The 23809-nt window shown below is 39.2% G+C and overlaps 1 protein-coding gene across 1 annotated transcript; it reads left to right on the top strand.

Annotated features, from left to right (window-relative positions):
* Nucleotides 1-6810: 6810 nt before the first annotated feature.
* Nucleotides 6811-17941, top strand: LOC128857417 (uncharacterized). Its single transcript, XM_054093177.1, has 12 exons — nucleotides 6811-8341; nucleotides 8399-8539; nucleotides 8683-8844; nucleotides 8913-9086; nucleotides 9150-9323; nucleotides 9387-9566; nucleotides 10310-10381; nucleotides 10460-10836; nucleotides 10905-12360; nucleotides 12422-12925; nucleotides 12998-13936; nucleotides 14585-17941. Exons 1-12 carry the CDS (start codon nucleotides 6995-6997, stop codon nucleotides 16277-16279), a joined length of 7221 nt encoding a protein of 2406 aa, XP_053949152.1. The 5' UTR covers nucleotides 6811-6994; the 3' UTR covers nucleotides 16280-17941.
* The last annotated feature ends 5868 nt before the right edge of the window (nucleotides 17942-23809 follow it).

Below are 23809 nucleotides of genomic sequence, written 5' to 3'. Positions count from 1 at the left end.
CTGAAATATATTAGGAATCGCTTAAAACGAAAAAAAAATTGAGTTTTTTGACCTTATAAACCAGGCTCCCCCCTTAAACATCTGAAACCATCACTTTGGATCGTTACCCACTGCAGCTAATGCGTTTGAATCGAGCTCTCAAAGAAAAGCAGCCGAAATGGGACGGTAGACATGACAAACTGGTTTTGCTGGATGGTAACGCTAGACCACACGTTGCTAAATCGGTACAGAAATATTTGGAGGGACTGAATTGCGAATTCTTGTCTCACCCGCCGTATTCTCCAGACATTGCACCTCCGGATTACAATATGTTCAATAATCTGATCAATGCAGTCAGCTCTTATTAAATAGCGGTCCAATGCTTACGAGAGCATCGCAAACTTGCTCAATGAATAGATCAAGTCAAAAGAACTCGAATTTTTCGTCAGAGGAATCTGTATGCTGCCTGAAAGATGGAATAAAGTTGTAGCTTCCAAGGGCTCATACGTCACATAATATCATGTAATATTTAATTGTTTAAATAATTCGAAACTTTGGCTAAGAAAGGACGGAAGCTTATTCCCATACTCATATAAAATTGTAAGAAAAAAAATCCAGTAAAGCATACCACTAAAGCCATTTCGAACCCCCCAATTTTAAAAGCAGTTATCTTATGTAGAATCCGAATCTGCTAGGAACGATGTCAAAGAAAAAATGTACCCGCCCTAATATTTTATATTTATATGCGAATATTCTTACATACGTATACAGGTATATATACGTACATATGTTTGGGAAAAAGTTGATTGCGATACTGATTTTAATATTTCCTTTACATCTGTTATTTCTTAACATTTTTTTATCTGTTTTGTGTGCGTTTCCAATTTTAGTGGGAATTCCAAATGCACATGTGCGAGCGCAAAGGTACTTGCAACATACTATACATACCTACTTACACACAAGCTTAATTGTTTATTTTTTTTGCATCTTTTTTGTTTTAAATTTTCTAGTCAAAAATAAATAAGATCGCCTGAATAAGCAAAAAAGCTTAACGCAATTTAAATATACACCGCAGATCAGTACTAGCATACATACATATATATATATATATATAGATATATGTATGTGTGTATGTATATATAGATATATGTATGTGCTCAAATTCAAACTTTGAAAATTACATATGACGCCTTCAAATATCTGAGTGCTTTCATGACCCTAGCACACCTGCAGCCATTCTAAATGGCCAACCGCAAACGAAGGTGTGTAGCCGTAAGAAGAACTCAGTCCTTGCCTAGGAAACCTGAACCAGTGAAAAGACTTTCTGGTTCAGAACAATAACGGGTGCCATAATTTCGAACTAATCGTATATATTTTTGACCTCTTCTCATTCATTGTGCGATAGTGTCAAAATAAAAAGGATAAACAAAAACAATACTCAACATGGTGAAACAAATTTAGAAGGTGTCGCTAATATCAGACCGTTAACCGGCTCTCAGCGAATTTTAAGGATTCAACTGATTGACTGACGTAACTGGGGTCATAACAGCGGTTTGTTTACGAAAAGACTGATATTGTGTTGGTGATATACGAAAAAAAGTGACACAGTCTCCGCTCATGTTGCTTTGTTGCTGTCTCAACAACGACTGATTTGATAAGTACAGTGGTCACACAATTCGTTCGTACACCCTGAGTCGTCCGCAAAAAACTTTAGCTTTGTGCAAAATATTTGCTGTGACAATATATGTACTACTTTTGGGTCACTGTAAGAATGTTACAGTGAACAAAACTCCCGTTATTTCAACTCACACTGAAGGGTTCCATGGAAAAGCAGGCAGATGTAGCAAAGTGCTGCAAAACATTTATTCCTATACTTGCAACTCTTGATAATGTTGCTGCAAAAGTAATAGTAAAAATCGTTTCTGTTTTTAATAATACTGCTGAAAACGAAATAAGATTGGTTTTTCTTAGTTTTTATCACCGATTTAGTTTCAGTTGCGCGTAGTATCTCGATTGAAAGTGACAAAATAGGACGAAGCGCGAATTTACCATTAGAAATGCGTAAAATTGTTATTAAATTGTACCTGGAAAACAAGTCTCTGCGCGAAATCGGCAGAACAGTTCGCAAATCCTATACTACATTGCAAAGTTTTCTTGCTAATTACGTTAATACTGGTAAATTGGAAACTAATCACCTTCAAGCCGGAAGGCGAAGAATATTGAGTCCACAATATAGTAGCATCAGTCGCGCAAAATCCAAAATTAAAGTCCACGATACTATGCCGAAATATTCAAGAGTCTTTGCATAAAAAATAATCCCACAAACAGTCGGTAATTGTCTGCTTAACTCTGGTTATCATAGAAGATTCGTACGCCGCAAGCCCTACATTTCAGATATAAACAGAAAGAAGAGATTGAAGTTCGTCAAACGCTATATAAATGAGCCAGATTTGTTTTGGAAAAACGTCACATTCAGTAGTGAGCCGAAATGTAATGTTTTCCGATCAGATGGTCTATCAAAAGATTGGAGAAAAGAAAATACAGAACTGAATGAAAAAAATCGTATCCCTATCGTTAAGCATGGAGGGGGAATTCAATGATTTGAGGGTGCATATCTGCATTTGGAGTAGGAAAAATGGTTTTTATTGATGATAAACTGGACAAATATCTGTATTTAAGGGGGGAAGCTGGTCTAGAATTTTAAAAAAATCGAAAATTTTTTTTTTGTCTTAAAAGGTGCTTTAGGGTCTTAGAAATAATATACCAAATGAGGGATGCCAGCAAAAATGTCTAAATGCCCAAATTTTTCATTCGACGGCAGTGCCTCGCAGGTATGCCCCGAACGCTACTTACAACTTTAAACGCGTTTTTCTCGAAATCACTTTTTTTAAACTGGCCGAAGACATAACTCGAACAAATCTTTACCGATTCTTACGAAATTTTGACAATACATTCGAAATACCTTTCTCCGGAGACGTACGTAGGATTTTTTATTTATATTACATAGTTTTTTTTTTAATCAACAATTTTATGTCGTTCTTTATAGTGAAAATTGTAACTTTTTGTTCAAACGTGCACCATTTCGCGAAAAAACAAAATATCGAAAAAATCCTACGTACGTCTCTTTCTGTTGTTATATAGAAACCAAAAAAATTTTATTTTTTGATCCAGGACAAAAATTAAGGAGTTTACGTCTTCGGCAATGGACCCACTAGAAAAAAAGGCGCCTTAGGAGAATTGCTGGACAGCGGCCATTTTGAAATTAATTCAGACGAAAAATTTTGTATTTGTACCATGAAAGCTATATTATTAAACCTATTTCACAGATTTTCGATTGATTCCTTTGTTGAGTCAAAATAAATTCATAAAATATGCCCATTTTTTGCGCTCTAGACCAGCTTCCCCCCTTAAACATGTTGCATAATTTTCATGATAGTTCCGTTAAACTTGGACTGGATGCTAATAGTCCGGGAGCCAGGGGTTATTTTGACTTCATCATTTCATGCCGACTGATTTTAATACTGAAGGCAGACGCCATCCAATGGATGACGAAACCAACCGTCAGCTGGTCCAATAGCGGTGGGTACGTGCGTGGGATGCTGCGAAACGTGTCGAAAAAACATTTTTAACAACTCATTTAATACCGGCTGAAATTTTTTTTGTGTATTGTTGACATTTAGTAGAATAAAAAAAATAGTCAGCTGCGCCGTAGAGGGGGGAAAATACGTCTGCTGAACAGGCGAACTTGTAAAATAAATTAAAAAGTAAAACTACTTTATGCTGATTAAATTTTTTTTACATAATTTTGGACACATATGAAAATATAATAATGATGGTCACCTGCGTTTATAGCGATGGAAAGACCGTCAGCCGAAGCATTGAAAATTCCACGCGCCGCCGAGATGCATGAACGCAATGATACATTCTTGCTTATTTCGCCCACGCAAAAAGAAGTTACATACGAAAATACTATTACATATGTTGAGTACGGAACACTAGAATAGGCCCACTGCGATTTACCTACAACTTTCCCCACGAAGACCTCACCTGGACAAAGGAGGTCAAATTGCAAATTAAGGTAAAAGTCGATGACACACCAATTCCGACTGTTAACAACCCCAAAATCCTGGGAGTTACCTTCGACAGTTCGCTCTCCTTCTCAGCGAGTACAACCGCTATTACCTTACCTGTCCAACACCGTCTATGCCATCTATCTATCATCAGTATTTCTGCGTTAATATTTATATACACAATTTATATATTGTAGACGTTGTTAAGCTAAGACTGTTAAAATATTCCTTTGTTTTTATTCGAATTGAGTTTGTTTTTTTTTTGTCTGAAAGCACCGTCCTTCTGTCACTTTTCAGCTATTGTTAACTCGAAAGAAGTTTTGCGCTTATAAATGCAAATTAAATTGTGGCTGAAGTGTGCATATACCCAAATATATTTCGGAAATTTAGACCCACTATATCCGCAGGCGTAACGAAAAAATGAAAGCCCAGATGGCTAAATCTTTGTCAGACGAAAGCAGGGCAGCTCAGAAGAAGGTGTTGAGATGATTCCACCTCGTCCTCAAGACAGCTTCTGCAGAACGGACTTGAGGCAATTCCAAGTCTTACCACATGAACACCTAACGGACAATGCCCGGTAAAGATACCCACCAAATTAGAGAGCTGGGGCTTTGTTAGCCCTAGGAGTTCCCTCGAGCGTCCCCGATCTACCCGTGGCCAGAAGGATCTCGCGACCTTGCACGTTTGCGCACTAGCCCAGCGCTCGCTGAGTTGACTTGAGGCCCATATTTCCAGTAGTAGACCACAGGTTCGTAAGGGAACCCCAAACCTCTCATTTCGTGACGAAACCGTCTCCAAAGTCCCCTGTCTAGCCAGCTCATCAGCCCAACAGTTTCCCTCTATGCCGCTGTAACCGGGAACCCAAATGAGCCTGATGTCGAAGTATTCGGATACTATCGAGAGAGAAGCCAAACATTCCCCGACCAATCTCGAACGTACAAAACAACGAGCTCAATGCCCTAATTGCCGCTTGGCTATCGGAGTAAATATTTACTTCCTTAACAGTAATTATCAAGGTAAGCAACCAATCCACTGCTTCCTTAATTGCGGGTACCTCCGCTTGGAAAACACTACAGTGGTCCGGAAGCCTGAATTCGAGTTTGACGAGAAGCTCCTTACAGAATACTCCCCCATCAACCCTTCCGTCCAACTTCGACCCATCCGTGAACATGTTTGCCATGCCTTGCCGCCAAATGTTACACCCTTCCCACTCATCCCTTGAGGGAATATGAGTGTAAAAAGGTCCGCTCGGACCAAGCGTGGGTGTAAAGTGATACAGCACCATGGGGATGAACTCAAAATTTTGAAGAATGCTAGACTACCAGTAATTTAAGACTAGCTTATGTCTCTTAGTCCGACTGCGGTGTGTGCAGCGGTAGTTTTCCTACAATGTTCACGGGTTCCACATTCAGCATAGCGTTAAGCACTAGAGTAGGAATGGCACGGAGCGCCCCACTAATTCCAATGAGGGCAGACCTTTGTACCCTCACCAGCTTCTTAACTGATACCATCCTTTCTAGCGAGTGCCACCAGACAAGGACTCCGTACAGCAAGATTGGTTTAATAATCGTGTTATAAAGCCAAAAAATGACTTAAGGAGAGAGGCCCCATCTTTTGCGCCCCTGCAACCATACAAGGCGACTGTTGGTTTCCTAATTCTCTTCTCAATATTTGGCTTCCACGTAAGACCACTGCCAAGGATAAGTCCCAGGTACTTCACCTTGTCAAAGAGCACCAACGGAGCGTCCGCTATTGAAGGGAGAAACACTATAGGTATTTTATATTTTCTCTTAATAAGACGAGCTCCGTCTTCAGGATTTATCGAAAGGCCGAAATTTGCGGTCCAATTCACAACTAGATTCAGATAACTCTGCCCCAATCCTATCAGAGTATCTAAAAACTTGCATCTAACAATAAGTGCCACGTCATCCGCGTAGGCAATCACATTGCAGCCCCCCCACTCCAGCTCCTCCAGCAGGTCGTTAAGTACGGCAATCCAGAGTAGTGGCGAGAGAACACCACCTTGCGGAGTGCCTCTGTTCACTTGCCGGCGGAGAGAGGTGCCGGACCTTTCTGCCGCCACCGTTCTATCGCTAAGCATCGTATGGATAAGCCTAATGAGTTTGGTTCCGACTCCTAGTTTACCCAGAGACTTGGGGATTGCCTCCGGGAGGACATTTTTAAAAGCCGCCTCAATATCGAGGAAGGCGCCCATAGTGAACTCCATCTGATGGAGTGAACACCTCGATGTCCTTAACAATTGTATGCAAAAGCAGACTTTGCCGATCTGCCTTTACAGTCCTCTTATTACTTATTATAAAATGTAATACAGATTTTCCCATGCGTATTGCTGCCATATTTTTTTTGCGCCGTCAGTAAACGACGTTTACGGATTTCCTCCAACGGTTTATTATTAGCAGCCAATTGCGCAATTAAATTAGCTATTCCTTCTCTTTGTCTTTTCTTCACATCGTTAAAAATAATCAAACAAACCAAAAACACCAAAATATTCCACCAAAATAATTTCTATGAAGAAAAACCTTTCACAACAGTATTGACAGCTGATTGTGAATTTTGCAGGTAATCTGCCATATGTGAACGGGGAGATTAATTTTGTGGGTTTATTGGAAATTACTGCATATTTGAACGTAGTTCTTCAGTGTGGCGTAATTCGCGTATTAGTTAAGCAAAGTATCGATATATCTGACACTACGCTACATATACAAGCAAACAACGTTGTTAACGCACATCCCTAGCTGGGCATTTCTATCGGATTTTTGTTTTTTCGGACGCTTGGTTTTCACCAATCCTTTAACGTTAGCGCGAACATTTTTATACTAATTAATGTTCTTCCAATATTTTGTTATACAAACAGAAAAAGTGCTTAGTAGTCAATACAAGTAATTTACATTTCAAGGTCTATTTCCGCCCATTCGGCATTCGCAATGGATTTGGATGAGGGCAAACATGTTTCTATAACACACTTCATCAACCCACAACTTTTCTGGTTTCATGAAATTAGTGTTCCAAATGAGGCGTATTGTGAAATAAAGGAGTTGGAAGAGCAACTACAGAATTACTACAAATCCCATCAACCATGGACGCAGGCAGTACACAAGCCGGCAATCGACATGCTAGTAGCTGTGAAATTCTTGTCCTGGCAGAAAATGATACGAGCACGTGTTGAACATATAGCAAATTTCAATAAAAATGCGCATGGCGGTGAATTTATAATGTGGGCTATTGATTATGGGTTTCCCTTTCAAACCAAATCTGATCAAATATTTCGTTTGCCGGATAAGTTATCGCGCAAGGTTGATCATATACGTCGTGGCGGACTGGTGGATCTGAATCCAGCAGAAAAAGATTTTGATTTCCGTATGAATTGTGCTGTAACAACTATGAAAGAGAACTGGAGCCAACGTTCGTGTGACTTGGTAGAGAAGTTGCTGAACGAGTCGGAATCGGTGATGTTTGTTGAAAAATTCAAAGTGAAAGATCATACCTGGGGCGATATTATAGTAACTACGCATTTGGGAGATAAATGTAACATACGCGACTATTTGATTGGTATGAGTTTGGCAATGGATGCCGGGCCCAACTTCCCTGAGATTTGCCTCAATTTGAAGGTCACAAAAATTTTGCCATGGATGACAAACAGTGGTAATAGTAAATTTAGTGCAAACAAAGGATTTTTGTATGCCGGCAGTGAACACGAAGCTAAACAAGCGCAACAAGTGGTCAGCACAGGAAGGGATGACTATGCGAAAAGAAAAGTTGAGGATTGGTGTGCACGAAATGAGCTGGCAAACTTTCAAGAATCATCAGATTTCGATGTCGACATGCTACTGGACAGTGTCGCATTCGACGACTCAGCATCAAACGAAAATTTGAATATCGGGAAGAAGTGCGTTAATAAAGAAAATCAACAAAAGCAACAAAACTTACATATCGATTTAAGCAGTAAATCCACAAAAACAACCTCTGAGTGGAGCGACGAGAAACTTCTTAACGCTGTGGAGTCAAAAGATAATGATGAAATTTCTGAACAGAAACTGGGCATGGCTGGTGCGTTGACCGAGTCAAGAAAGAAGAAATATGGCAAAAAAGAATTGCCACCAAAACCAAGCAGCAATGATTTCAATATGAGATTTGATTCCGAAAAGGATATGCATAAGAGAAATAATGAACTATCAGAGAGAGAAAAACTAGTCAGTAGTGTAGAGTCGCTGGTTTTAACGAGCACAGTAGTATCCGGCCGAAAGCAAAAGTTGCTGGAAAAACGCAAGCAGGTAAAGGTTGAAAATGTAAAATTTATGGTAAAAGCATTTCAAATAATTCTTGTACAGATTAGCAACAAACAGCCTGAAGAGTCGAGTATAACTAATAAGCTGCATGCGATGGCTAATGATAATATCAAACAAAACCTCCTTATAGACTTGAGCTCTAATATGAGCGCTACTGCTGAATCGGATAATGAGCGGCAAATGGTAAGTTAATTAAAGTTGATGAGCAATTATAATCTACGCGATATGTTCATATGTGCTTTTAACATCAATATCTCACACAAATCTGCATTTTCTTGTGAAGACTATTTTTAATTTTACCTTTCAATCGCATTATTGTTGTGTAGGATGCCGAAAGTAGCTCTCGTGTTAGACGTCATCTACTAAATCGCCATAAGGAAACCATTCCACTAGCAGAGAGCAACACAGACACTACATCCTCCAACACCAATGAGCTCAGTACGCCGCAAATCTCAGTTTCATCCAAACGCATGGAAATGCTTAGAAAGGTATTATTTACTTGCACTTAATTTTTAATTAAAATACTGAGAAAGTGTGTCTCTTTTGGCAAAAATAGCAAAGATTGGAAAAGCTTAAAGCAGATAAGGTCGCAACATGTAAGCAAGATGGCGCGAAAGAGGAACCACCTAAAGAGGAGGAGACCAACACTAACAGTGCATCTACTAATACGAATGAGCATGGCATGTCGCAAGGCTCATTTTCATCCAAACGCATGGAAATGCTTAGAAAGGTATTTACTTGCACTTAATTTGGCGTTAAAATACTGAAAAAGTGTTTATCCTTTGGCAAATAGCAAAGATTGGAAAAGCTTAAAGCAGATAAGGCTGAAAAATGTAAGCAAGATGGCGCGAAAGAGGAACCACCTAAAGAGGAGGAAACCAACTCGGACAGTGCATCTACTAATACGAATGAGCTGGGCATGCCGCAAAGCTCAGTTTCATCCAAACGCATGGAAATGCTTAGAAAGGTATTTACTTGCACTTAATTCGTAATTAATTTACTGAAAAAGTGTTTATCCTTTGGCAAACAGCAAAGATTGGAAAAGCTTAAAGCAGATAAGGCTGAAAAATGTAAGCAAGAATGCCCCAAAGCCGAACCATCTAATTTAAATCAGAACAATACAGAATTAAACAACGGAGCTGAAAACAATTCCTCGTCGACTGCATCTAGCAGCTCTCATGTAAATCGTTTGATGAATTTGCGCAAAAAGGTAATTCTCGAAAAAGTTCAGCAATCAAGCTAAATTATGTGACTCTCATATGCACCACAATTGAATACGAAATATTAAATGTAAAAAATTGTGTATTATTATGTATCTCAACTAACAGCATAACGAGGAAAAGCAGCACCAAGTAGTTGTTAACGTATTTGTACCTAAATGCAAGGTAAAGAAATAGACCAAAGTTTGGCAATTGAACTGTTTCGGAATAGCTAACTTATAATGTTTTATCAGCGAGTTTTGTACTGTAATCAAATGTACAATTACCAATATAAAACGATTTTTGTGACATTGCAAATATGTAGTATGTTTTAACTAAATTATTAGACGGTTTTCGCTTCGTACCTCCAACAGTCGGTTCTACGCTGGCGCAGCGACCCGAATTTATAGGCTGCCAAAGACTGTCAACTAGGCAGCATTCCCCAAAACTTTATGGAGGGTGTTGTACGATGTTACGATAATAACAATTCATCTGCTTTTTTATACTCATCTACATATATAAATATATAAATGTGTATGTGTGTATATCAGTTCTTATAATGCCATGATTTGCACTCGCTATTAAGCTAAACTTCAAAAATATGGTTAGAAAAATATGCAGAGCACATATCATAATTTACTTAGCTCTACTTATTCACAGCCTATAAAATCATAATGAAATATTTCTAGCATTACTGTTAAATGGCAAATGCTGCAAAAGTATCAGGGTAAAACTACGTAACGCTTTCTTTCAGGTTGAGGATATAAAGGACGATTCATTTTTTGAGCTGACTGAATCAAAGTCGCGTTATCGCCCAGCTGCCGAGGTTTGTTTGAAATTATAAAACGGCTTAAGCCCCCAATTTAACATTTAAATGCATTTTTTTTCTCTTTTTTTTTTGAAGACTTTAAATGAGAACTCCACTTTCCATGGCTTGCGTATGATACCAGCCGGTTTTGATATCACAAATCTAAATCATTATAAAGACGAGAAGAATCATTGGCATCGCAAAGCGACAACCCGTTTTGATTATGTGCCACATGACTCCCATGTAAGGGCCGTGGAGCAGAAGGAAGCTTTACGCTATGAAAACTTACATAGCGGCGGCCAAAAGTTACGTGGTACATCAGCCGCAAACATATCAAAGCATGCAAGTATTTTAGATACAACAGTGCCACGACTAAATGAAGCCCCAATGGAGTTTTCTAACACTGTCAAGCAAGAGGCAAACAATAGGGTGGCTACAACACAAGAGCCACAGTTGTCCTCCAGTGGCAGCAAGTAATATGCAAACAATTAAGATGTCACACTCTTCAATAGTAATCAAAATATAAATGAAAATGTTTCAGTTTAAGCTCACCTGTGCCGAAGAAATACGGAAGACACCGTTCGCTGAAATCTCCTTCAACTCAAATGAACAAAATTGATGAAATGCTACGACGTGCATATGACGAAAAAGCAGGAGGCAACGATCATATACTAGACTTAAACAATCTTAACTCAAGCGGCTGCAAAGATGACTCCGACAACATGGAACTGTACTCTGCAGAAGATGGCACCTACGGCGGCTCTACTTCCGATAATGAAGATGTATCTGCCCAACAGCATTCATCAAATAAACGCTCTTTAATAAAAAGTCGCTTACAGAAGAAAATGACGACACAACAGGCGCATTTGAAGCAAGTGGAAGAGCAACTAACCTCCGAACTGATTGGTGCTAAGCTCGAATCTTTTCACATTCGCCTGCCACAAGTAAAGGAGCTACGTGAGGTCGAGGGCGAACATAAGCTAAAAACCAAATTTATTGACCATTTAGTGCTGGCTCATTCAAAGGTGCCACTAAGTGCGCTGGCAAGCATATCGGAGGCGTTCTTCCTCAAAGAGATACACGAAGAAATGGAGCACATGCGCGTCACCAAACTGTATCGTATACAAGCCTACGCTTGGCCGCACTTGTTGCGTGGAAATTCACTGTTCATTGTAAATCCACACAAGTCGGGTAAAACATGGAGTTACCTACCGACTATTTGCAGTTTGGTTGCGTATCGCATACAAAGTTGTCGCCTTGCCGAGACTTATGGTCCCGTCGCCATTATTCTAGTGCCCACTTCGGCCTGTGTGGAGGTGGTGCACAATTATTGTAAGCGTTTGCTAATGGGCGTACGCCCAGAGGTGACCACAGTGTCATCGTATGGTGTGCGCAACGCAAACGCTGCTAAAATTCAATTGCTCAATAGTTGCGGTATTTTGGTAGCGACGCCAGGTAGTCTATTGCGTCTGCTGCGTGATAACGAAAAGGAATCGTTGATTGATATAGAACGGCTCAAGCACTTGGTTATTGATGATTTGGACTTGATGCTTTCGCGTTCGCAAGCGGACATCGAAACCGTATTGAAGACGTTCTTCAAGTTATCCAAGCGCAGCATGGGCAAAGATGCAGCGCAAGTATGTTTGCCTTGGCAACTGGTGGTGACATCACGCCATTGGGACTCACTGCTTGTAGCGCTGATGCGTAAAGCAAGTCAACCGCTACTTTTAATGGGAGATTTTCTAGAAGCTGCTGTATATGGCAGAGTGATGATATCGATTAAGTTGTGCCCCAGCGAACGTAAGATCGCGACAATTTTGGAATTCATAGAGCAGTACTCGTTGGAAAATGAGCGTTTACTTGTGCTGTGCAACAGCGATGACGATGTCTATGAAGTCGTAGACGCGCTAACCACTTCCGCATACGTCTGCATTGCCTACGACAGCCACTCTTCATCGGATGTGCGCCTCATAGTCGAGGAGTGGCGCAAAAAGAAGGTTATACGCTTGAATTGATTTAAATGTTTACAGCAATTTTACATAGTTATATTAATTTCAGGTAATGTCTTCACGTATACTCGTTTGTGCCGACTCCTCGTTTCCCGAGCTGCAAATACAAAATGTTTCGCACGTCATACATTACTCGATGCCCACATCGTGGACCAAGTTTACAGCACGTTTTTCAGCACTAGCACAAACCTACGAGAACTACGTGTGCAAAAACTTCGACATGCTAACTGGCTTGGACCGTCCAACAGCGCGCTCATTGATCTTACTTGACGAAGAGAACAGCATTCAACTGCCGCGTCTGATGGACTTCATGAAGAAGCATGATCAACTGAAACTGATACACGCCGACATTTTGGCTGTATCGAAGCGTGTGTTGGTGGAGCGCGAGGAGGCAAGAATTCTACAGGGCACACGCATGTGCCCGTATGTGCTGGAATTTGGCGAGTGTGATGAACCACGTTGCGAATTTCGTCACAATCTCACACGATTCGATGCGGCTTCCACAAAGGACAATTTGCCGAAAGCCGGCGATATGCGTATACTCATATTAAAGGTTTGTGTGGCATAGTAGCACTTAAAATAATATCAAATTTCAATAAAAATTACTAATATGCATTTCTAATAGGTCTTTTCACCCACCCATTATGCCGCACGCCTGCTACAACATCGCTCGCCCAACTCCACCAAATGGCATGACATTCGACGCTCGAAGGAGGTCTGCAATTTCAGCATACAGATGAATTTGCATTACTTGAAACAAGAGAACTGGAATATGCATTGGCCGCTCCATATAGGCGATTTGTGTGTCTACAAATATGCGGACACCTATCAGCGTGCACGCATACTTGAAATGCCAGAAGTGCAAAATACGGATATGATTAAGACTATAAAATTGACTGTGAAACTAATCGATGATGGCAGTATTATAACAAGCGTTAAATCGGATGAACTCTACGTGTGCCACGACAAATTCAAAGACTTTCCCGCCCAAGCAATTGACATACATCTCTTGGGCGTCGTGCCATTCGACAACGAACGCACGTGGGACACGAAAGCCACTAAAACAGTGCAAAAGTGGATTATGACCGATTTAACCAAGAATGAATGTGTGCATGTGAGCATTAATTTCACATTAATCGACACAATTTGGGTGAACAATGTGATAGTGATGGAGCAGCTCGCTCAAGTGGGACAATATGTGTATCGTGTAAACTTGAAACGCTCGCTCTTGGGGAAGGATATCGCCGCTGTGGCTGACTGCAAGCGGCAGGGTATACGCGAAATAGCTGAGGAGTTGGGATTGCTGGCAAATGGCGATGCGAATGCCACGATCAGTGACTCGGAAATGGAGTTCAAAAGTTTTAGTGAACACGATACGAGCAACCTAATAAAATTCTCCTCTAATGATGACACCACGGAGAGTGAAAAGCCACCGCCAATAAACGTCAAAGAGGTGCCGAAACCACAAGAACTGATTAAAATCAACGCTGGATGTGGCGAGGACGAAGCCGATTGGGATGAACAGTTGCGTGCTGACGATAAGAATGATAAAAACTCCAATGAGGTTAGTGTGCAACGTTTGAAATTAAGCAAGCGCGTGTTGCGGCATCGCCAGCGAAGCAGTTTACTCAATCGAATGTGATGAGCTTAAGAAATGTTTTCATATATTAAAAAAAAAAAGATTTATATATATAAATAAAGGTCCATAGCGGTTAGGCAAGGCGGCGCAGTCGAAAAAATCGCGATTTCATCGAATGAATTTGAAATGAATGCAACGTAAGACTAAAAATTAAGCAGATGTCGCACTACCAACTTCGTGAATGGAAATAAAAATAAAAATAAATAACTTGCGCGTACACTTCTGTTAGGTGTTTGGCCGAGCTCCTCCTGCTATTTGTGGTGTGCGTCTTGATGTTGTTCCAAAAATGGAAATATCGCTTTACATTTGACGGAAAACTTGCTTCATTCCTCATTAAGTTCACATTACTGAAATATTTTCATAATTCTTTTACATCAACATAACGGCCGGCCCCGCTTGATTTTCGACTGTGGACCTACTAACTTTATTATTATTATTATATACATATAAGAAACGTAGATGAGATCCACTACTTTACATTGGAATGGAGCACTAGTGTAAACACCTTCGGCTCGCATACTAACTTTAATTTCAAATGCTCTTAGAAAACATACTAATATAATAATTTTGCAGATTTGCTTGCCACTGCGTTCAACTAATACGCCCGAATCGAATGTAGCTACGCCAACAACAACAATCGCCTCCCAAATGAGTAACACCGATATTTTAACGCCTACAACATGGAAGGAAGATTGGATTGCTCTGCCAATAGAGCAACTGGTTAAAGTAGAAATCGGTAGTGAGGCTGAAAATGGTAATTGGAGTGACATTCACTTACAATATATCGGCGATGAAAATTTGGCCAAATTCGATGAATTGCTCGAGTTAATTAACGCGCACATAGCGCAGTTGCAGCAAAAGCCGCTGATGCCATTTCCTGCCTCTTGGTTCAAACCTATGCAGAACTGCATAGTACGCCATGATAATAGGTATTTGCGTGCCAAGTTGTATGGCATCTTCAACAAAGATTCCTCTTCAATTGGCGCCACCACTTCTTCAATTTACCGCTTCTTTTTGTGTGATTATGCTTGCTTTGTTATGGCTGATACTAAAGATTTGTATAATGATTTTCTGTATCCAACCACCCAGCAAATTGTGGAGTTTACACCTTATCAGGCGGTACACTGCACATTGGCGGGCATTAAGTTCAATCGCTTTGCGAAGCCTTTCAAAGTGACTAAGGATTATCTATTTGCTTATGCGGTAATAGAACGAAAATACGAATCGATGGAGATAAGGGGTTTCCCCATTAACTCATATGAAATTTTGTTGTATGAAAATGAAACCGAGGACGATTTGCAAACGCTTGAAATGCTTAATAAGGCTCTAATCAGCAATGGTGTTGCCACTGTGGATGAGGAAACAAAAGCATTTTTGGATATGCACATAAAATTACCAACGGTGCCTAAGGAATTGTGTAAATTTGATGAACTTTTGCAATGCATACAACGCTCGTTCGACCTAGAAATGGGCGAACTTAAGTGTGCGGAGTCCTCAACACCATTGCGAGCAATTGAATTGCCGCAACTTCCGGCACCGCATGAAGAAAACGCGCCACAAAATAGTGCTCTCAATCAACATAGCACCTACGAACCGTTAAAATCTAGCACATCAAGCGGTAGCGAAGAAGAACTGCTGCTATCGTCAACAACTAAAACCTCAAGCACCAGTAATAATGATCAATCGGTGAGTTGCCCTTCCGTAGCGCATGATACTACATCGTCGTCGACGTCTGACCTGCCACCTCCACCAGCATTACAAACGAAATATAAACGCCCACAAGTGTCTTGGTACGATACAGATTGCCTAATTTACCTGGTTATAAACGTGCCCGATATTAGCCACTACTATCTAGAAGTAAAAGTGGACACCTTGTTATTCTATGCCATAATCAACGATCAGCCATATGCGCTAGTGATGAACTTTTTGGGTATTGTCGAACCCTCACTTGTCACACATGAAATTCGCGGCTTAAACGTAGTGGTGCGTCTGGTTAAGGGAGTATTTATGAAATGGCCACGATTGCTGCAACAGTCAACCAGATTCCCGTGGCTCAACTTCAATTTGAACGCCATTGATTTGTCGGAAGTGGAGAATTTGCTACCGCAACAGCAACTGGAAATGTATCTGCAGAAGACAGCAGGATTAAACCGCAGCGACAGTGATAGTAGCGATCAATCTGATGATGAGGAACGCAATCTGTTCCAAACGTTTACACCAATAGTCAACAGTGAGGACATACACGATCCCACTGTAGAGCTTCTTTGATACCAAAAACCAGAGAAAAGTTTGAATATTAAGCTAGTTAGTTTGTTTGTTGGGTTGGGAGTTTTGTATTTAGGTTTCAAGTGGCATACGATTCGCATTCCTAGATCACTACCTATAATTTAAAATTGAATTTTATCTCATTTTAGTTTTCGAATATACCGATTCATTTTCATTTTAACTTTGATAAACCACTTTAAGTGTAAAGATACTTATACATTTATGGACGCATTGGAATGTGACGTTTTGAATTTAATATCGTTACTTACATATGTACACACTATATATAGGGTGCTATATGTACCACACACATCTTAAGAATTTCGAAATCAAGTGTTTTGATTACTGAAGTTTACAAAAAGTTTGCTCAAAATAAATCCATTGAGAACGACATTATTGTTTAAAACTGAATTTTTATGCTCGAAAGTGGGGTTGACACTGGATAAGTAATTTAGATAGTTTAACTTGCTACAATGTGCAGAACGTAACTGGGTGAGAATAATGCGTGCTTTACGAGACAGCTGAAATTCTTCGTCTGTGATGTGTGTTATGAAAACTATAAAGAATGAAGTGAATCAACTAACCTACTTTGTTTTTAAAGTCGCGGTTGCACGACGATTATTTACGGTTGGGTTAAACGCTTCACGCGACTAATGAAAAGTTTGATATTTTTTTTAGTAAGTTGAGAAATATAATAGGGACCACCTCACATACAACACAAAAACTACAGTAAGTAAGTTGCGCTAGTACACGGCTATGATAAGACCCATTATCACCTATGCGTCAGTGGTCTGGATGAGTAGACTCTCTCTAGTGGGAGTCAGGAGGACCTTATCGAGACTACAACGCACTGGCGCCATCTGTTGCACCGGAGCTTTTCCGACTACTTCAGGCCCGGCATTAGATGCTCTGATTGGTTTACCACCACTTGATGCTTTCATTCAAGAAGAGGCCTTGAAGGCCATCTGTAGACTGAAACACAATGGGAACTGGTACGGCTCCTGTACGGCATTGGAGCACAGAGAAGGCATGGACGTCGATCCAACGATTCTCTCCATGCCCCTTGACTCCATGCCATCAAGAGTCGTACTTGAAAAGAGATACAGTGTAGTGCTACCAGATGCTTAGCTGTGGGAAGACTCAGAAAATGAGCCCGGCAAACACTGTTTTCGCATTTTTACGGATGTCTCCAGGACCGAGCATGGCTCCGGCTCTGGGGCTTGCGTGGAATCCAGCGGGACAAAACTGCACTTTGCTCTTGGAATCTAGGCCGAACTATGTCGGTAGACATAATAACCTGATGCTAACATGGGTTCCGGGACACGAGAGTATCGCGGGTAACGAGACCTCGTGACTCCTTAGCTAAGATGGGCTCTGAGGCCAACTTCTTTGGCCCAGAGCCCGTTTTGCCACTCCTTTCTGCGGCCATCACAGCCACGGTTAGCAAATGGGTAACTACCACCCACAAGCGAGCTTGGCAGGCTGAGAGAGGGTATATTCAGAAACGCATTATAAATGCGCAGTAATTGCAGCGCTGGCAGCACTGCCAATGTGACAAGTGATGCAATTGATAGATTTGTTAACGATTTGCAAAAAGATTTGTTGCATTTATGAACGCGTTTTACACTAAAATGGAAGTATTATTGAGTTTAGTTGTTGACGATATATTTGACGTAAAAGTGATAGTTTTTTGCTAAATTAAAAAAAAAAAGACGTGTAAAGCTAAAAAGAAGATCACATATAGTAAGATGTTCATTAAAACGAAAAATTCCCAAAAATAAATCTTTTTTGCTAGTCGCTAATGCTTTTTAATTTATTGTGATTGTAATTCATTACTTTTCCAATTTTCAAAACAAAAAAAAAAAATCTTTTTTGAAACAATTAGAAAATTTTGCCCGTCTATTTTCAAATCTTTATTCACCTTTTTTATTTCTTCCGCCACTTTATTCCACAAAACACTCTTTTTCCTCCTCCCTGAAGCAAATTCACTTTCCATGCTCAGTCGGACTCTGAGAAGCAACTTTACTTCCGATGTACTTAGATAATCGCTAAAATCAAGAAAAATGTAATAAAATATTGTTTTAATAACGTATATTTAATATATCTTTGCATTAAAAGCTAAAAAAAATTGTTTTATACTCAGTTTTCATCAGACATCATATTAGCGTAATCAGCGGCAGTATTAAAATTTTTCCTGCAAATAATGCGTGACGTTTGATACAAAAATGGCGTTTTGGAACGCGATGCATTTGCAGTACTGCCATATTTGCATTTCTGAACGCATTGCCAACACTGCAAAAGTACGTTGCGCATTATAATGCGTTTCTGAATATACCCAGAGGCTGCAGATGCAAGTCCGATCGACTGTCGCAAACCCTTCTGTCATTAAGCAGAAGGGAGTGCAGACGGCTGGTTGGACTGATGACGGGCCACTTTCTGTGGGCAAAGCACATGGAAAGGTTGGGCATCTCAGACAGTGTACTCTGCCCAGCTTGTGAAGAGGAGGATGAGACGGCGGACCACTTCCTGTGTGTCTGCCCCGCCTTCGCTCGAATCAGGTTTGAGGTCTTTGGCACTGATGTGTTAAGAAGCGACCATCTTGGGTCCTTGGCACCACAAGATCTACTCAGATTTCTTCGGAGATCGGGTAGATTTAAAGAAAATTAAAAGGGAATCCAAGTGTAGTACAATGGACTCAATTAATGTCTGAGTGCTGCACTTTCTAGTTGTCCCGACAAAAAAAATTCCGCTAGAATATTTGGTAATAAATTGTTTTTAAAAGTTTTTATTTGTAGGACTTCACCGACGAGCAAGTGCAGCGGAAGGTGCACGTATTTCTACCATCGTCACATGTGGTGCTACGGACAATTTCATAGATGACATTGATCGTGCTGTGTATGATGGTTGGGCCTCTGTTACTCAACAACGTGGAAAATTTTGCGAAAGGATTTAGGTGTGAAACCTTTCGAAATACAGCTGGTGCAAAATTGAAGCCAAACGACCTACCGCAATGCAGAATTTTTGGTGAATGGGCTCTTGGAAAGTTGGCCGAAGATCCACTTTTTTATCGAAAAATTGTGTTCAGCGACGAAGCTCATTTTTGGATCAATGGGTACGTAAATAAGCAGAATTGTCGATTTTGGAGTGAAGATCAGCCAGAAGAATTGCAAGAGCTACCAATATCCAGTATCCAGAAAAGGTCACAGTTTGGTGCGGTTTATGGGCTGGAAGTATCATTGGACCGTACTTCTTCAAAGATGCTGCGAATCGTAAAGTAACTGTGAATGGTGAGCGCAACCGTGAAATAATATCAAACTTTTTTTTGCCCAAAATGCAAGAGCTTGACTTGCATGACATGTGGTTTCAGCAAGACGGTGCCACATGCCACACAGCACGCGTAACAATGGACTTGTTGAGAGGCGAGTTCGGTGAATATTTTATTTCACGTTCGGGACCTGTCAATTGGCCACCCTGATCGTGCGATATAACGCCTTTAGATTATTTTTTGTGCGGCTATGTTAAAGCTCATGTCTATTCAGACAAGCCTGCTTCAATTAACGCATTGGAGGACAACATTAAAGCATTTATAAGTGAGATACCGGCCGAAACATTGGAAAGAGTATGCCAAAATTGGACTAAGCGGATGGACCATTTGAAGTGCAGTCGCGGTCAACATTTGCATGAAATAATCTTCAAACATTAAATTATATGGACTGTACTATCGATTTAAATAAAACTTTCATGCATTTTTCTGAATTTTACGTGAGTTTTTTGAAACCCTTTCCTATAGCTCTTAAAAAATCTCCCTTTACTTGCAATGTTGTTGCCACTCTAAAGCCACGTCCTTGTACTCATTCGCCTTGACTGTTATACCTCAATTGTTTGTTTACTATGAATAAAAAACAAGAAAATAAAGAGTTCCCAATTTGGTTTCATTTTTAAAAGTGACAATTTTATTTGCTCTTTGTAAACATATTTAGTTGTAAACCATTTCTAAAGGATATCAATTTTATTAATAATATTGTAATATATGAACTTTTAATAGTTTTTGCTTCATAAACGCTAACTTGGAGATACTGAAAATCGTAGGATTACTTAGTTAATCGTCATATAATCATCTTTCGTTTAGTGTACAATATTCATCAAAAATGAGCGTGCCCAGACCAAAGTTGCACACACACATATATATGCATAAACATACTTCTATACTCGGTACATAAGAATGCCTGTCTATTTGCTTATTTGCTTATATGTTTGTATGTATTTATGTATTTTTTATGTGTAAAATAAGTAACATTAAACAAAGTGTGGGTATTATAAACCGCATTTCCCGTTTGATTGTTTGATTTCATTCATTTATTTAATAATTCCTTTTTTAGGATAGTTACAGAAACTGATCACGTAAGTTAAAGGGCTAAACTAAGTACGTAAAGTTCTGCGCAAGTGCCTTCATTTCGAATTTCGAGTGCATGGCGAGTGATTATTGTGAGCTTTTTCTGTCGTTCGTTTCGAAAAGTGCTTAGTTTACATACACATACACATACATACATATATACATACACATATATATGTACATTCTTCTATTCTTATTTATTTACGGGTAGGTTTACGAAAAGTACAAAAATCGAAATGAGCGAAGGTGTATTGTCACAAAAACTACTTAGCCTAAATTGATGCGCGTATGCTGCTGATCGCATTGTTGTATTGTTGTGAATGCAGAGTGCTAACTGATAATCAACTCTTGGGAGAGTGAGTACTCCGAGAGTGAATCTGCGAATAGGGTATGACGGAATAGTGCATTTTAAAGCTAAGTTACATCAAGGAAAAACTTACTTACATACATACTTAAATTTTTGCATTAAGTACCATTACCAAATCGTACCATAACCATTTTTTGTTGTTTTTTTCTTCGTTTCTTCGTTTTTTTATTGTTTTTTTTTTTTGCAATACTGTTACTTTTCGTTATTATTAACATTTTTCGCTCTCAATTTCATTGGCCACAGACATACAAAACAACAACCACACACGCGCTTGCTTACTAGAAGTTTTCAATGAGTTTTTTTTTTCAGAAAAATGTTTATAAAAAAATAATTAAAAAAAAAAAAAACGCTGTACGAAATGAAATCTCCTTTTGTTGAAATATATTCGCTGGATTTGTTCATGAAAAATTAAACAAAAAACTGTTGCAATTTCAAGATCCAGCGGCTCCGGGCTGGGTCATATCGTCCGAATGGATACAATCGCTCTGGCTCTGAAAGTATTCAATGCGGTATCAGCTGGTGGTAGCAGAGGAAGAAGAAGGCCTCTTCTGCATTGGAAAGATCAGGTAAAGAAGGACTTGGCTTCTCTTGATGTGTCCAATTGGCGCGGGTTAGCGCAAGAAAGAAACGACTGCCGAGCTTTGTTAAAGTGGTTATCGCGCCAATGAAGAAGAAGAAGATACTATTTCAAGGTTCGTTTGATAAAAGTAACAGATTAAATATAGATAGAAATTCGATACGAAATACATTCCCATGCTATAAGATCGAACTGGATTTGCAACAACATAGAATTTCGAGACCTTTAAATCACACTGGAATTATTTGTAGAAGAAAATGTCTACCCATTTAGTTTTCTTTAATATTTAAAAATTAAATATTAATACAAAATATATTAAAAACGAGTTTATTATAAGAAAAAAAAAAAAAAATAGAAATAGGAGGGGTTGCACTTTGACCTTAAGGTCTTTTGTGCCCTCTTAAACCTTTAATTTTGTTACCGTAAAAAAAAATTAATCTGATTTTAACTCAAAATTTGAGTTTTACGTTATTTAAACTGTAAGCCTGATCGACGCGGCTAACTCAAGAGTTGCTGAAGATCACTTCTACATAATTGAGGTCGAAATATCGACAGACAAGTGAATGAAAGCATTAATTCAGTTTGTTGCTTTATTATTGACCCTAAGTTGGACACTTTTTTTACAACCTTCGGTTGGGCACCCGGGTCTGGTCTTTTTTCGTTCTGTTCGAGGATCCTTTTTAAAAGATTATATCCAGAGAAAACTAAATTTTTGGAAGCTTCCTGGAAACTCAATTTTTTAGCTATAATAGAAATGTATTAAATTCATGTCCCAAGTTGAAAAAGTCTGGCCAGACCGGGGTGCCTAACGGAGGGTTAAAAAAAAAACAAAAAATGTAACTGATTTTTATTTGAAATTTGAGTTTTACATAATTTGAATCTGTAAGCCTTCTACATAATTGAGGTCGAAAAATTGGCAGTCAAGTAAATAAAAGCATTAATTAAATTTGTTGTCGAGCCCCAAGAGATTTAAGATTTGACATTTGTCAAGTCGAGACAATCCAGTACATTTCAAAGATTCTGCACAACTGATGCTGCGCCACCGATTGTCGAAGTCGCGTGCTCATTTTTTTTCAATACCAAATCTTTTGAAAACTAACTGACGGGGAATGTCCGCCCAAGAGAGTTTTGGTATTTCTCGACATAAAAAAAAACAAAAGCTATCGCGCGCTGCTTGGTTCTTTTCGTACTCATTTAGAGGAGAAGATGTTTGGGATTCTTTGCAAAATGAAAATCAGAGTTTTATTAAAATACTTTTTTAATTTTACATTTTTTTTTAATTTCTAGAAATATCATAACTTTAACACTATCTGCCCTATTTGAATTTTAAAAGCAATCAATATCAAATCTAATAGTCAACCAAAAATAGTCATATTTCCCAGTTTTCGAATAAAGCAAAAAAAAAAACACAGCTAGTGCTAGTTTAAATTCACAATTTGCTTTGAGTAACAGCTTTGCAAGTTTTATTCTTACATGGCTCTTCGTCATCGAATCGACGCTACAAGACGACTACTTTGGATAAAGTCAAATAATAAAAAAATTAAGTAATGACTTTTATTTTTTAGTTGAAATTGTAGCCAAAATGTCTTTACTTTATTGCTAATAAAATTATTTAGTGGTAACACCACTGCCAGATTTTAGAGCTATTGATTTGTTTTACGAAAACTATTTGCTAAGAGGTTTCTTCGATCCGCCACTTCTCTCTCGCTATGGGCTCTGCTCACGAAACCAAAAATTTGCATGTGACAGCAACAATAAAGTTGTCAAGCAAGATTCGCCGCTGGTAAGTGCGGTTATACTTCATAAAACTGGTACAACTCACTATTTTCAAAAAAAAAAAATTAATTTTGGCACCTCTTCTTTTCCAGTTGCTTCATCTATACGCCACTTGCTAACGCTTGGCTAGTTGTATGAATGAACTATTTTTTTCATATTAATTACAACAAGTCGCCCACACATCCTTAGTTGGTCACCCGGGTCTAGCCACACTGACTTTGGACTTGAATTTAATATATTTCTATTATAGCTAACGACTTGAGCTTCCAGGCAGCTTCCTTAAATTTAATTATCGACAGAAAATTGGATATAACCTTTGAAAAAGGATCCTCGAACGGGACGAAGTGCCAAACCCGGGTGCCTAACCAAAGGTTTCAAAAAAAAGTGTCCAACGAAGGGTTAAAAGGTCTAATTGCCAGC

This window comes from Anastrepha ludens, chromosome 3, assembly GCF_028408465.1.
Source record: "Anastrepha ludens isolate Willacy chromosome 3, idAnaLude1.1, whole genome shotgun sequence".
Taxonomy (NCBI): domain Eukaryota; kingdom Metazoa; phylum Arthropoda; class Insecta; order Diptera; family Tephritidae; genus Anastrepha; species Anastrepha ludens.
The sequence above is the reverse complement of the archived record's forward strand: the minus strand, read 5'-3'. Positions and strand labels throughout refer to the sequence as shown.